The 14,801-nt window shown below is 41.8% G+C and overlaps 1 protein-coding gene across 1 annotated transcript in view; it reads right to left on the bottom strand.

The window, feature by feature from the left end:
• Nucleotides 1-14,801, bottom strand: part of SLC12A5 (solute carrier family 12 member 5) — a 156,067-nt gene that overhangs the window by 72,007 nt on the left and 69,259 nt on the right. Inside the window, exons 5-7 of the mRNA XM_073559358.1 lie at nt 9,184-9,238; nt 6,428-6,558; nt 4,266-4,507 (exon numbers count right to left, since the gene is read on the bottom strand). Of these exons, the coding sequence (XP_073415459.1) occupies nt 4,266-4,507; nt 6,428-6,558; nt 9,184-9,238 (428 nt within the window). The remainder of the gene's footprint in view (nt 1-4,265; nt 4,508-6,427; nt 6,559-9,183; nt 9,239-14,801) is intronic.

Raw genomic sequence — 14,801 nt, 5'->3', positions numbered from 1 at the left:
TGCTATTTTTACATTTCCACTCCTGCCCAGGAATTAACACCAGACTGTTTAGCACTGCAGTTTCCTACATGTACTCTGCGACTCAGCTTCTTTTTAAGTAGAATTTCTGCACATATTTATTGATTTTCATATGCAATATTAGAGACATCTGGTGAGAATAAACCAAGGGACACATATATTTATCAAGCTCCAGTATGTACAGCATCTTCTTGACTATCTTATTATTTTTTTTGTTGAACAGCGCTAGAGAAGCCAAAGCAGTCAAGAGTAGGAAAAGCACATTTAGAATTTACAATCTTGTAACCTTTTACCACCATCTGTTGACTATATTGGTTTCATTAGTCATTTGCTACTGTGGTTTTATACAGTGATGTCGTAATTAGTGATGAGCGAGTATGCTCATTACTCGAGATTTCCGAGCATGCTCGGGTGTTCTCAGAGTATTTTGGGCGTGCTCGGAGATTTAGTTTGTGTCGCCACAGCAGCATGATTTGTGGCTGCTAGACAACCTGAACACATGCAGGGATTGCCTGTTTGTTAGGAAATCCCCACATGTATTCAGGCTGTCTAGCAGCTACAAATCATGCAGCTGCGGCAACACAAACTAAATCACTGAGTACGCCCAAAATACTTGGAGATCATCCGAGCATGCTTGTAGAAACCCGAGCATGAAGTATACTCGCTCATCACTAGTCGTAATAGAACCAATGGACTGGATATCTAAAAGGCAGCTGAAGTGTTTAGTTCTAAAGGCCTCCATATACATTAGATGGCTCTTGAGCCTACCATGCTTCTTACGATCATTTTCCAGACAGCAATTTCAGTCAGTTCTCCAATACACATTGTTTAGACGAGCGCTCCTGTGTTCTCCATGAAAAAGCCACCGGCTCACAGGTCGTCTGGCAGCTTATCTCCAGGAGAACACTGCAATCAGCAGTGCAAAGAAGGACGTGCCCGATTGTCATCTTCCCCAACAATCACTAAGACGGTGCTGAACCTGTCAATATTGGAAGGTTCAACCAACATTACTCTAATATATATGGGGGTCGTAAGTCTCCACAATGTGCCATGTTAAACTGCAGACTAAAGTTTGAGCTCTGCAAGTGACGTAGTGGAGTCATTATTACTTTCTTATATACTATCCATAATCCCATATAATACTGTAGATGAAAAGGGCAAGTTTTATGTTTTTATAGTCATAATAAAATAACAGCAATATAGTTGCAATATTCTTGTCAATAGGGGGCAGTTTAGTAGATATACATTTTTGTATATAGCAGATTTATAATTGTATGTATATATTTTTGGTCATAGAGGACATTTTAGACTATAATTGTTGTGCAATATATTTATAGTTTTCAAGTTGAAACGTTCTAAGAAGGAAAGGAGGGATCAGAAGGAGAAGTCAAAGACCCCAATGTTTTTTATTTTCAGTCCGGAACACTGTATATGTCTGTCCTCTTGACTAACCATATTCACAACTGGATCTACCAAGAAGTGGTGCCCCAAGTCTCACTTCTTGGTAGGGGCAGTGTATGGAATACTTACACTGAAAAAGGAGCATGGAGAGCACCTCAAAATATCATACGTTGAGCTAATGCCGCTAGGCAAAATTTCTGAATATGAGGTTCTTAGTTTAACACTCTGATCAGACTGTATGAAGCCCACTGCCACGTCACAGCACACCTCTCTTTTATTCTGGGCTTGCACTCCTCCCATTTGGCACAGGTGATTTTAATTACCAGGAGACTGCAAAGGGGGTCCAGCCTATTTTGGTTCTTACTTGAGAGCTTGAGGAAGGTGAGTTCCAATGCTCCTTTCACTTGGTGTTGGTGCTGTATGGCGGCCATTGTTGCTGTGGTGTTGTGCTGGTGGAGCAGTGCAGTCTGGAGCATGGGCGCTGTAAAGCACCAGGCCGCCCGTTCTGCTGGTGCATTGTCGCAGCAGTGGTGGTTAGCGCATGATGCCGCTCCTTTAAGACAGCGAAAATTAGGACCCACTGAGAGGTTCGCCGTGACGTGGCAGTGGCCTTCATACAGTCTGATCAGAATTTTAAACTAAGAACCTCATGTTCAGTTATATATATTTTTATCTAGCAACATTGGATCAATGTATGATTTTTTGCAGATGCGGTCCATGCTCTTTTTTTCCAGCATATGGTATACTTACATTGACACTATCATTATTGGACTGCTGTATTAAATATACAGTAGGTGTTCCTTTTACTTAGTGTGAAATAATAAGGGCTTCCCCCTTATCTCACAGTCTACTTGATATCTCACCTTATACAGTATATATTTTTCAGTCCACATTCATTCTTTGCTTTTTTTAACTTTTTTTTTATTAAAGGACACTGTGTTCTCAATGTATAACCTTTATTATAATACACATACTGTGTACCTGCCCTGTATGTTGGTCTCCATCTTATGCCATTTTCATGCGCTTCGTTCTGTGCGGCTCCCCAGTTATTTTATTAATTTTTTACTATTTTATTATATTGCATTTTTCAATAAAATACATTTGATATTTCCCCAATGAGTGGTTAGTTATCTCAGCATTTATATTGGTGATTAAAGGTCAGTTTACATGGACTGACCGGTGGCACGATACGACCGCCGATCAGTAAACTTTTAACAATCGGTGGTCATTTGACTGGTTGCCCATTTAGGCTGGGTTCACACGTAGCAGAATTCCCGCGGAAGTTACCGCGAGAATTCTGGAATTCCATTCCGCGGGAAAATCGCATTTTAGATTCCCGCGATTTTCCCGTGGAAAAACTAGCTATTTGCAATCGTAATTAGCTTGCAGAATGCTAGCGTTTTCCAAGCGATCTGTAGGACCGCTTGGAGAACTGATTGACAGGTTGCTCACATTCGTCAAACATAGTGTTTGACGAGTGTGACCAACTTTTTACCATTGAGGCTGCCTATGCAGCATCAGTAGTAAAAAGATCTAATGTTAAAAATAATAAAAAAATAAAAAATCGGGTTATATTCACCATCCGGCGTCCCGCGTAGCATCCCCAGGGCCCCGCGATGCTCCGGCAGGTCCCGTTCCCAGTGATGCATTGCGGCAATGACCTTTGATGACGTCGCGGTCTTGCGAGACCGCTACAGCATCGCGAGACGCGACGTCAGTTAAGGTCATCGCAATGCATTACTGGGAATGGGAGCTGCCGCGTGTATCGCTAAAGCCTGGGGACGCTGCGCCGGACGTCGGAAGGTAAATATAACCCGATTTTTTAATTTTAATTCTATTTTTTACAGGGATATGGTACCCAGAGCCCGGAGGACAGTCTCCTCTCCTCCGGACCGTGGGTACCATCTGCAAATGTTCTGCTTACTTTTCGCATGGTGGGCACAGCCACATGCGGAAAGTAAGCAGAACAATGCATTCTTATGTGGGCGGAATCGCCATGACTCTGCAAATTAATGAGCATGCTGTGTATTTTTCCACGATGCGATTCCACCGCGGGAAAATCCGCAGCATTAGCACTGCATTGCGGAATCCCATAGGAATGCATGGGATGCTTTTTTTTTTGCAGCAAAATCGTACAGTAAAAACCACCGCGAAAAAACCTGAACATGTGAACGCAGCCTAAGAGGCAGACCAAAGCATTTAATGCATGCTGTACTAAATTACTCAGTGCTGCCATGATTGTCGGCAGTGAGAGTCCTGTTTACACAGGATGTTGCACCTTTGAGAATGATGTACTTTTACGCTGCACAAAATATTATTTCAGCCGAAGAACGAGCGCTTTGCTCGTTCAGTGCGTGATCTGCAGCCTGTATACACTGCAAGATAATTGGGAAACAAGTGTTTTTAACAATGCTCTTATCTTTACTCTTATTTGTAGGTTGAGAGAAAGCAGAATTCATAACAATGGACAATGGTCTGATTTATTTTATATCTCTATTTATGTGAAGAGATAAGGAGTAGAAATAAGAAGAGCTGCAACGTTGGCATAACTCATGGCTATGAGGCTACGAGGGATACCAGATTTTTTTTTTGAAGATTTATAGGGGTGAATATTGCTTTCCTAGAGGTAAGCACCATTGCAGATGTATTGAGAAATATGTTGTATATGCCCCAATACAAAGTTGCCTTGTGTATGACCATTTGTACTTATACATAAAAATTCGGAATGAAACTGTTCTGCCGTGTTTACCTGTCAAGAAAAGGTTTGAATAAAATTAAACGATAACAAAGCAGTAATAGGAATACAAACTTACAAGTAACATTAAGGAATATTTAAGGAAACTCACGGAAAATCTGGTGGGTCAAAGGCAGACTTAATGACTCCGGCATATATTGACAAGATTGATAGGATCACACAACCCAAGAACACCAACGCAAACTTATTGACGTACTTCACTCCCACAAAAACCACAATGGCCATGCAGGTTAGCACACACGTGCCATATACACGCATGTTATTAAGTAGTGCAGCAGGCTCCTCACTAGCTTCTTTGGCCTTAAAGACGGCCATATTAGGGAAGAGATATGTCTAGGTAAAGAAAAAGATTTAGCATATTAAGAAAAATAGTTTTACTTTCAGAGATGTTGTTAACTTGTCTTTTTAACAATTAAGCTGATTTTCCCACAATAGACTTATTACACAAATCTACTGTCTGATAGCTGGGTCTTCTAATAATCAGCAGAAGGGTCTTAAGCTCCCCCTATAGATAGAAGTAATGCATGTATGGTACGGCTCCATTAAAAAATCTTCTTGGACTAAGCTGAGTGTTTCCATCAGCCCTACAGACACTAAATGAAGCAGAAGGGTGCATGTTCAACTGACTGTTTTCAAGCTGCATGACCTGAGGACCATCTAATACACATTAGACGGCTAGCAGCCAAACGATAGTTCACCAATTGTTTGCCAGTGTCAGCCATCTCGGTCGTTTGTCCTATACACAAGAGTTGTCATTTGGCAAAGAGGTTTTGTGCTCTCTACAAGAGAGCCGTCATCGGACATTTCTGGCGGTTGCTTGTTTTCAGGGAACAAAGCAATTGGAAGTCAAAAATCAGACAAGCCAAATGGAACAACCCCCTGAGAATAAGTCAGCCGGTGCCCCCATATGCATTAGTCTGTCGGCAGAACCCGTCAATATTCGCAAGTTTGGCAGACATTGGTCTATGTATAGAGGGCTTTAATGGTCACTGGAGGGCCTAGTGATGGTAGTGATGGGCCTCCTGGCAATTAGATATTTATCACCTATTCTGTCAGTAAGTAATAGAAGTCTATTGTGGGGAAATCACTTTACAGTTCTTACCAAGCAAGGAAACTAGCAATAAAGAACATTTAAAACTAAATTGTAAGTAGTATTATTGACTGGACTTTTCTGGATGATTACAATCATTGATTGTTTTGGATTGTAGACTAAAGGCTTTTTCTGCTAATCCCAATAAACTCAGAATAATGTAGCCTCACTGTTAACCTACGACGGCAAACTACAAGCAACATAGTTGAATGTGTAACTATAGGTGTAGATGCAGTCATAGAGGCAACTTATGTATCTGCTTTTCCTAAAGGAATGTTCTGGTTTGGCCGCACTTATCTTCTTTATATGTGCTCTGTTTTATCGTCTCCATGTGTTGGACCATTTTATGGGCCCCGATTCACCATTGTAGTTTCTCTACTTTTCTGGAGTAATTCATTGTTTCTTAGTGGCTTTAGTATTTGTGTCAATTTTGTGCCACTTTTTTTTTACGCTGTCTTTGTTTTTTAAGTCTTTTTTATTTTTTGACAACCACTTTGCTTATTCAGATATTTTAAACCTATTCATGAAATGAGAAATGGCCTATGCTATTACTGGTGGTTCAGTCACTCTGTCCTTGGTCACATTTACCTCACTTGACAAGTGGAAAGGTTTTAAATACAAGAATTAGGACTGTCCCACAAGGGTTGCCGTGACGTGGCGGGCTGGCTTGTACATTATTTTGATCAAAATTATGTTAACTAAATACCCTTATTATTATTACTACCTTCATGCAATTTTTGCAATTTATTTTTTACTTTTTTATTTTAGGATTTTTTTTGTGTTTTGTTTTTGGTTTTCAATTCATGAAATGAGACTATTCCCAAATATCTTTTTTATTAGCGCGTCTCATTCCAGTCAATGCTTGGAAGTAAAGTTTCTGGAGTTTTTTATTTGGCGTATTTTAAGACAAACATACAACTTTTTAAAGTACTTCCAAATTTTTGCATTAATAAGTTGCAAAAATAGTTCAAGACAAGAATAAAGTGCATTTTTGATTTTGCACCAAATGAATGAATAAAGTGTGCCGTTCTGAAGAATCTGGAGCAAAAAAAAAAAATCAGCGAGTCAAAAAAAAAAGGTAAGTGACTTCAGTAAACCGTATATGATGAATCAGAGCCTTACAGTGTAATTTTTGCTTATAGAGAAACTGATTAATAACTCACCAAGAGAATCTCGATGGTCCCCAGAATGTACATGGCTCCTGCGAACGTGGTCCCCAAGTAAAAGCAAAGCCCCACAGCTCCTCCAAACTCCGGGCCCAACGAGCGAGAGATCATGTAATATGAGCCACCAGCTACAGAGAGATAGACTTCTCAGAAGCATATATTGATGATATGGGCAACATCATACAGGAAAGATGTATATCTTTGAACCATGATAGCCAGTAGATAGAAAAATATTCAGAATTGAGAGTCCTCAGTGGTATTATTTTATTGAAAACAGCCACCCAAGGAAGCCCTGCTGGGCGAAACGCATCGGGAAAAGGAGAGGTATACCGGGATCCCACATGGGTGAGGTTATGCACGCTATGGCACTGTAAACGGCACATTACTGGGTATTTGGTTGTGGATGGCAGGGGTGTAGCACTTGCATATGGAAACCTGGGTATATCCCATTTACACAGAATGTTTTTTCCTCTTTGGCCATTGCGGGATTTCTCTGGATGTTTATTTACAGACAGTTTCTAATTTAGAATTGATGCATGGATGATCCTATGTAATCCCTAGTATGGGCATGAGGAGTGGTTTCCTTAATTAAGGAAATTCTCCCTTAAAAACCACCCAAAACCCGACATTTTTTGTATTTAAATAACTGTATAAGATTGCCTTATATTTTTGTGTGCTATTTATGCATAAATCTGTACCTGTTATGGCTCTCCTTATGTGTTTCCACCTTGGAGATACACTCATTCTGACTTTTTGTGTTTGGTATTGTGTAATTGTGTAAATTTTCAATAAAATAATAGTTTTTATGGCTAAATAAGTGAGACTTTCTTGTACAATTCAGTTTCCCTTTGGGGCATTATGACTCTAGTATTTTCTATAGGTTCAATTTCATGGAGAGTTGCCCATTAATTTTGATGTTGCTATGACTAATGACCTTTGGCAGGTATGATGTCTTTTGCTCTACAGAAAAAAATGCAATAGATAAGACAAGTGACATGAAGCAGAACTATCATTTTGCGGAGTAATAGACAGTTATGGCCATAAATATTGGACCAGTTCATAGATAAGGAGTGTGAAAGTTTTATCGTCCTCTGATTGGGGTCCGGTAATGTGTTGTGATGCCCCCACAAGGTTTTATGAGCAAATTGATGTAAAAAGACATGAATCCATGCGACACATTCATTCCTGCGCTGAGAGTGTCAAAGTTCATCATGAGTTTGTACTCCCAGACTTTTCTGTCTCTCTGAGATGTGAAGTTACCTTTCAATACCAGTAATGTCATGTCCATGGTGCTGTGATCAGGCATACAAAAATGTTTTGCCACAGGTAGATCCATTCTTTTTTCTCTTATTGTGTGGCGATGAGAATTCATCCTTGTTCTCAGTTTTTGCCTGGTCTCCCCCACATACAGACCCCCAGTTGGCCATTTAGTACAAATAAAGATGTTGAACAATACAGGGCCCAGGACAGGGCCCAGGACAGAGCCCTGTGGTACCCCACTTGAGACATTCTTCCAACTGGATGTGCAGCCATTTATGACTTGAATTCATTTAGGTTAGCTAAGTGTTTCCTGACTATCTTTCTGTTTATAGATATCCTGGATTCTTCTATTCCCTTAAAAGGACAGTGAAGAACAGTTGATGTTACATTTCCTTTCTGAGAGAAAACAGATGCAAAATAGAATTTAAAAGTTTGTCCTTCTCAACATCCTGTCTTACCATTTCATCATTTTCATCCTGTAAAACTCCTATAGCATCTTTGACTTTTCTTTTACTTTTGACATATCCCCAAAATTCTTTATTATTGCTTTTGACGTCTCTTGCAAGCCTCAATTCATTGTCAGCTTTAGTTAATCTGATTTGTGCCCTGCAAGTTCTGCAGACAGCATTATATTCTTCTTTAGATATGCCTCCTTCTTTCCATTTTATAAACATTTCATTCTTCCTTTTTAGCATGTGCTTAAGTTCTGTGTTCATCCATCCTGGTTTCCTTAAATGCTTCCTATTCTTCCCTCTTTTTGGGGACGAATAGGAAGCATTGGACACTCCTTATCTATGAACTGGTCCACTATTTATGGCCATAACTGTCTATCACTCCCCCATAATGATAGTTCTGCTTCACTTCACCTGTCTTGTCTATTGCATTTTTTCTGTGCTGTGTTATGCATAAATATGTGATTCTTCAGATGTTGTATTAGTCTTTGCCTGATGAAGAGACCTGAGTAGTCTGGAAAGCTTGCAATTTGTTACCATCTTTTCAGTTAGCCATTAAAAGGTATCAACCACTGAGGACTCTCAATTCTGAATATTTTTTATGGGCAATATTACACATTGTATCACCACACTGCACCTCAAACCACTGAGTTACTGATCAGTGCACTGCACTCTTCCAGCACTGCATCCAAGTATAGCGGTGCTTAATACATTAGATTTATATGTTAGGCCTGACAATGTATTGCTATGCTACGTTATTGCTAAAGACAGTTTTATAGAGATTGATCAAGAAACTTCATTGCAATCCTTTCCTCCTTCCCTCGGCATTTTCATTACTACACATTCTTCTTAAGGACTAATCCCCTTATGCTCCTATTTAATCTGATTGCGGCAAAGCGCCTGCATCTGGCATATAGTCTCCAACACCCCCCACACACATTGCGTCTGCATCCAGCCGTAGTGCGCACCCCCACCCAATTCCTCCCACCCACGCACTGCATCTCCCTTATTTTTATTTTGCTCATCTGAAATTCCCCCTACCTGGCACAACTCCATTGGTAGCGATGGCGCTCATTGAGATAGCAGTCAGCATGGTCTGCAGAGCAAACACAGGTAGGCGCCATGAGCCTGTACCCAATGCATAATGGGGTGGGGTAGATGATGACAGGAGCAGTGCATCATAAGGGGAGGAAGACATGAGACGCAATGCATCATGGGAGGATAAGAGAAGCAGTGCACCATGAAGAGAATTTGTCTCAGGTACAGTGCGTGGTAAGGTGAAGATGTCAGACGCAGTGCAATGTGGGGGATTTCTGGTGCAGTGCATGGTGGGAGTAAATGATATCAAATGCAGTGCACAGTAAGAGGGTGTGATATCAGATGCAGTCCATACTCAGACTACATTGCCTGAGCTACAATGCCAACTCAGACAATGGGACCTGAGATGTAGCGCACACTTGTAGTGCACCCTCAGTCAACATAACCTGAGAACCACTGCACCCACAAGGTGACATCCAGCACAGTGCACATTCACAGGATATGACACCAGCAGCATACAACCAGGGAGCATGATTTCAGATGCAGCGAACAGTCTGAACATGTGATATCAGATGCAGTGAACAGCCAGAAAATCTAAAATACAAGACTTTCACATTAGGTCATGTAACATAGTGTTTTTTTCATGGAACGCAAAGATTTAGCACTTGGACAGGGTAGAGGCTATGGCATATTCAGATGTACTGGTCAAAATCGATCAATGGTTATGCATGGAAAAGTGGTTAGGGTACAGTCATTTTGGAAGACCGTAAAAACATGGAAAGTCGTATCAGTTAAAAGGTATCTTCTATCTGATGGGCGGTAGGAGGACGACGGCCATAAGAACTCTTTGTGGACAGAATTTCAATCATTTAGGATATAAGAATGAAGCAGCTGTTATGTCCGATATCACATGAAAAAGGGGTCACTTCAGATACAGAGGATGCAATGTCATACATAAGGAATGAAACATAGAAGACATAATATCACAGAACACAAATATAAGAATTAGGCACTGACATACCAAGTAATATGATATTGTACTGTCTTGTTTGCTATGTTGGTGGCTTGTTTGCATACAGTTGTGGCCAAAAGTATTGACACCCCTGCAATTCTGTCAGATAATATTCAGTTTCTTCCTGAAAATGATTGCAATCACAAATTCTTTGGTATTATCTTCATTTAATTTGTCTTAAATGAAAAAACACAAAAGAGAATGAAGCAAAAAGCAAAACATTGATCATTTCACACAAAACTCCAAAAATGGGCCAGACAAAAGTATTGGCACCCTCAGCCTAATACTTGGTTGCACAACCTTTAGCCAAAATAACTGCGACCAACCGCTTCCGGTAACCATCAATGAGTTTCTTACAATGCTCTGCTGGAATTTTAGACCATTCTTCTTTGGCAAACTGCTCCAGGTCCCTGATATTTGAAGGGTGCCTTCTCCAAACTGCCATTTTTAGATCTCTCCACAGGTGTTCTATGGGATTCAGGTCTGGACTCATTGCAGGCCACCTTAGAAGTCTCCAGTGCTTTCTCTCAAACCATTTTCTAGTGCTTTTTGAAGTGTGTTTTGGGTCATTGTCCTGCTGGAAGACCCATGACCTCTGAGGGAGACCCAGCTTTCTCACACTGGGCACTACAGTATGCTGCCAAATTTGTTGGTAGTCTTCAGACTTCATAATGCCATGCACATGGTCAAGCAGTCCAGTGCCAGAGGCAGCAAAGCAACCCCAAAACATCAGGGAACCTCCGCCATGTTTGACTGTAGGGACCGTGTTTTTGTCTTTGAATGCCTCTTTTTTTCTCCTGTAAACTCTATGTTGATGCCTTTCCCCAAAAAGCTCTTCTTTTGTCTCATCTGACCAGAGAACATTCTTCCAAAACGTTTTAGGCTTTTTCAGGTAAGTTTTGGCAAACTCCAGCCTGGCTTTTTTATGTCTTGGGGTAAGAAGTGGGGTCTTCCTGGGTCTCCTACCATACAGTCCCTTTTCATTCAGACGCCGACGGATAGTACGGGTTGACACTGTTGTACCCTTGGACTGCAGGGCAGCTTGAACTTGTTTGGATGTTAGTCGAGGTTCTTTATCCAACATCCGCACAATCTTGCGTTGAAATCTCTTGTCAATTTTTCTTTTCCGTCCACATCTAGGGAGGTTAGCCACAGTGCCATGGGCTTTAAACTTCTTGATGACACTGCGCACGGTAGACACAGGAACATTCAGGTCTTTGGAGATGGACTTGTAGCCTTGAGATTGCTCATGCTTCCACACAATTTGGTTTCTCAAGTCCTCAGACAGTTCTTTGGTCTTCTTTCTTTTCTCCATGCTCAATGTGGTACACACAAGGACACAGGACAGAGGTTGAGTCAACTTTAATCCATGTCAACTGGCTGCAAGTGTGATTTAGTTATTGCCAACACCTGTTAGGTGCCACAGGTAAGTTACAGGTGCTGTTAATTACACAAATTAGAGAAGCATCACATGATTTTTCGAACAGTGCCAATACTTTTGTCCACCCTCTTTTTTATGTTTGGTGTGGAATTATATCCAATTTGGCTTTAGGACAATTCTTTTTGTGTTTTTTCATTTAAGACAAATTAAATGAAGATAATAATAACAAAGAATTTGTGTTTGCAATAATTTTCAGGAAGAAACGGAGTATTATCTGACAAAATTGCAGGGGTGTCAATACTTTTGCCCACAACTGTAGATAGTGCCCACATAGCCATATATCTTGTGTCAAGAAAACCAGAAAAATTAAGTATTTTCCAGGTTAGATGAACTCTCCCATGCTTGAAAGTTTTACTTAGCTAGGGTCAGCTAACAGGGAGAGTTTTACAAACTGCTTAAATGGAATCTGTCAGCAGGTTTTCATGCAATCCAAGAGCAGCACAATGTAAGGGGCTGATACCCTGATTCCAGCGATGTATCACTTGCAGGCTTGCATGTTGTCATTTTGAGTAGAATATATAATCACTGCACTCATAGAGGTTGAAGAGGTTTGCTTCAAGTGAATCGTTTATTACAGGTGATAGGTGAACTGACAGGCAAAAATTAACGTTTCAGCCAGTTAATGGCCTTGATCACAATGCCGCCTTTGAAAATATCTCTCTAGTTTACAATACAAGCGATCAATTGGAGACGGTTGATGTAGAAATAGACAAAAGGTGACGCCACACTGGTTGTATGTGATTTTTCAGTGAGGTAATTCTTAAATTGATAAGGTTGTGCATGCAACCTAAATTGTGTCATGGAAACAGCTGGATGGCGCTGTAGTAGAAGCAGACATCAGTGGCTGTTATGGGGGTGCTGGCATGTATTAAGCCAGGTTCAGATAATCTGGTCACCGCTGTAGTATAGGATCCAATGGTGGTAGCACAGATATAGGTGCAGGTACTGCTGTATCACAGGAGCATTCTTGGGCGCCGCAGCTGCAGAAGCCGGTGTTAGTGGACGAGTGGGAGACGCTGGCACATTAAGTGGAGGAAGAACATGGCAACGTTTACTAGGCATTGTTCCTACCAGCCAGTTTCCCAGTTTCCCAGTTTCCACACTGATGAGGGGCAATACCTGTGGATGGATACCATGTTTTGGCATATGTGGTTTCCTTCATTGGAGACTGCCCTTCCCGTGGTTGTTCCTTCCCGGGGAAAGACCTGGCTGGTCATTGCTTGCGTTGAGAAACATGTGATGATGTCTCCGCGGCTTCTGTTTTGCATGTTTTGCATATTTCCCATAAGGGATGGGGGCAGTGCTCTAGAATCACTGCGTTGAGAAACACGTGATGGTGTCTCCGCAGTGTTGGATGTTGATCTCCATGAGTTCATTCATCCTCATTTTCCACAGTCTTTTACTAGGCATTGCTCCTACCAGCCAGTTTCCTACTCCACACTGATGAGGGGCAGTACCCCGAAACAGCTGTCTTTGGATGGATACCATGTTTTGGCATAGGTGGTTTCCTTCATTGGAGACTGCCCTTCCCGTGGTTGTTCCTTCCCGGGGAAAGACCTGGCTGGTCATTGCTTGCGTTGAGAAACATGTGATGGTGTCTCCGCGGCTTCTGTTTTGCATGTTTTGCATATTTCCCATAAGGGATGGGGGCAGTGCTCTAGAATCACTGCGTTGAGAAACACGTGATGGTGTCTCCGTAGTGTTGGATGTTGATCTCCATGAGTTCATTCATCCTCATTTTCCACAGTCTTTTACTAGGCATTGCTCCTACCAGCCAGTTTCCTACTCCACACTGATGAGGGGCAATACCCCGAAACAGCTGTCTGTGGATGGATACCATGTTTTGGCATAGGTGGTTTCCTTCATTGGAGACTGCCCTTCCCGTGGTTGTTCCTTCCCGGAGAAAGACCTGGCTGGTCATTGCTTGCGTTGAGAAACATGTGATGGTGTCTCCGCGGCTTCTGTTTTGCATGTTTTGCATATTTCCCATAAGGGATGGGGGCAGTGCTCTAGAATCACTGTGTTGAGAAACACGTGATGGTGTCTCCGCAGTGTTGGATGTTGATCTCCATGAGTTCAATCATCCTCATTTTCCACAGTCTTTTACTAGGCATTGCTCCTACCAGCCAGTTTCCTACTCCACACTGATGAGGGGCAATACCCCGAAACAGCTGTCTGTGGATGGATACCATGTTTTGGCATAGGTGGTTTCCTTCATTGAAGACTGCCCTTCCCGTGGTTATTCCTTCCCGGGGAAAGACCTGGCTGGTCATTGCTTGCGTTGAGAAACATGTGATGGTGTCTCCGCGGCTTCTGTTTGGCATGCATCCTAAATTGTGTCATGGAAACAGCTGGATGGCGCTGTAGTAGAAGCAGACATCAGTGGCTGTTATGGGGGTGCTGGCATGTATTAAGCCAGGTTCAGATAATCTGGTCACCACTGTAGTATAGGATCCAATGGTGGTAGCACAGATATAGGTGCAGGTACTACTGTATCACAGGAGCGTTCTTGGGCGCCGCAGCTGCAGAAGCCGGTGTTAGTGGACGAGTGGGAGACGCTGGCACATTAAGTGGAGGAAGAACACGGCAACGTTGAATTAGCCAATGACAGGCTGAGAAAGGCCACACTTCAGGTTGACCAGATGAATGCTGATCTGAAGACAGAACATAGTAATGCTGAGAAGAATGAGAGTGCCCTTCAGCAATTAGTTCGCCAGAATAAGGAGTTAGAAGCAAAGATTGCACTACTGGAGGAACAGCTTGATGCGGAAATTAAAGGGCGACAATCTGCAAGCAAACAAGTAGGTCGTACGGAGAAAAAACTGAAGGTTGTACTAAGGCAAATGGATGATGAAAGGCGTAGTTCTGAGCAGTACAAAGACCTGGCAGAGGGAAACAATGTGAGTATGAAACAGCTAAAACGCCAGGTGGAAGATGCAGAGAAAGAAGCTCAACGTGCCAATACGTTACAGTGTGAACTAGAGGATGTTACAGAGACAGCAGGTGCAATGAACCATGAGGTTAATGCACTGAAAAGCAAACTTAGACGTGGTGGGGTACCATTTGTTACAAGATGCTTAGATAGAGAAAGGATGGTGACTAAACAGTGTCTGACAACGCAGACAGACCATGACTGGAGGGTCAAAGACAACGACCGAAATTCTTACC

This window comes from Dendrobates tinctorius, unplaced genomic scaffold (assembly GCF_039654945.1).
Source record: "Dendrobates tinctorius isolate UK_male_01 unplaced genomic scaffold, ASM3965494v1 ptg000270l, whole genome shotgun sequence".
In the NCBI taxonomy this organism is placed as follows: Eukaryota; Metazoa; Chordata; class Amphibia; order Anura; family Dendrobatidae; genus Dendrobates; species Dendrobates tinctorius.
Note: the sequence above shows the minus strand (reverse complement) of the source record. Positions and strands in the feature narration are given on the sequence as shown.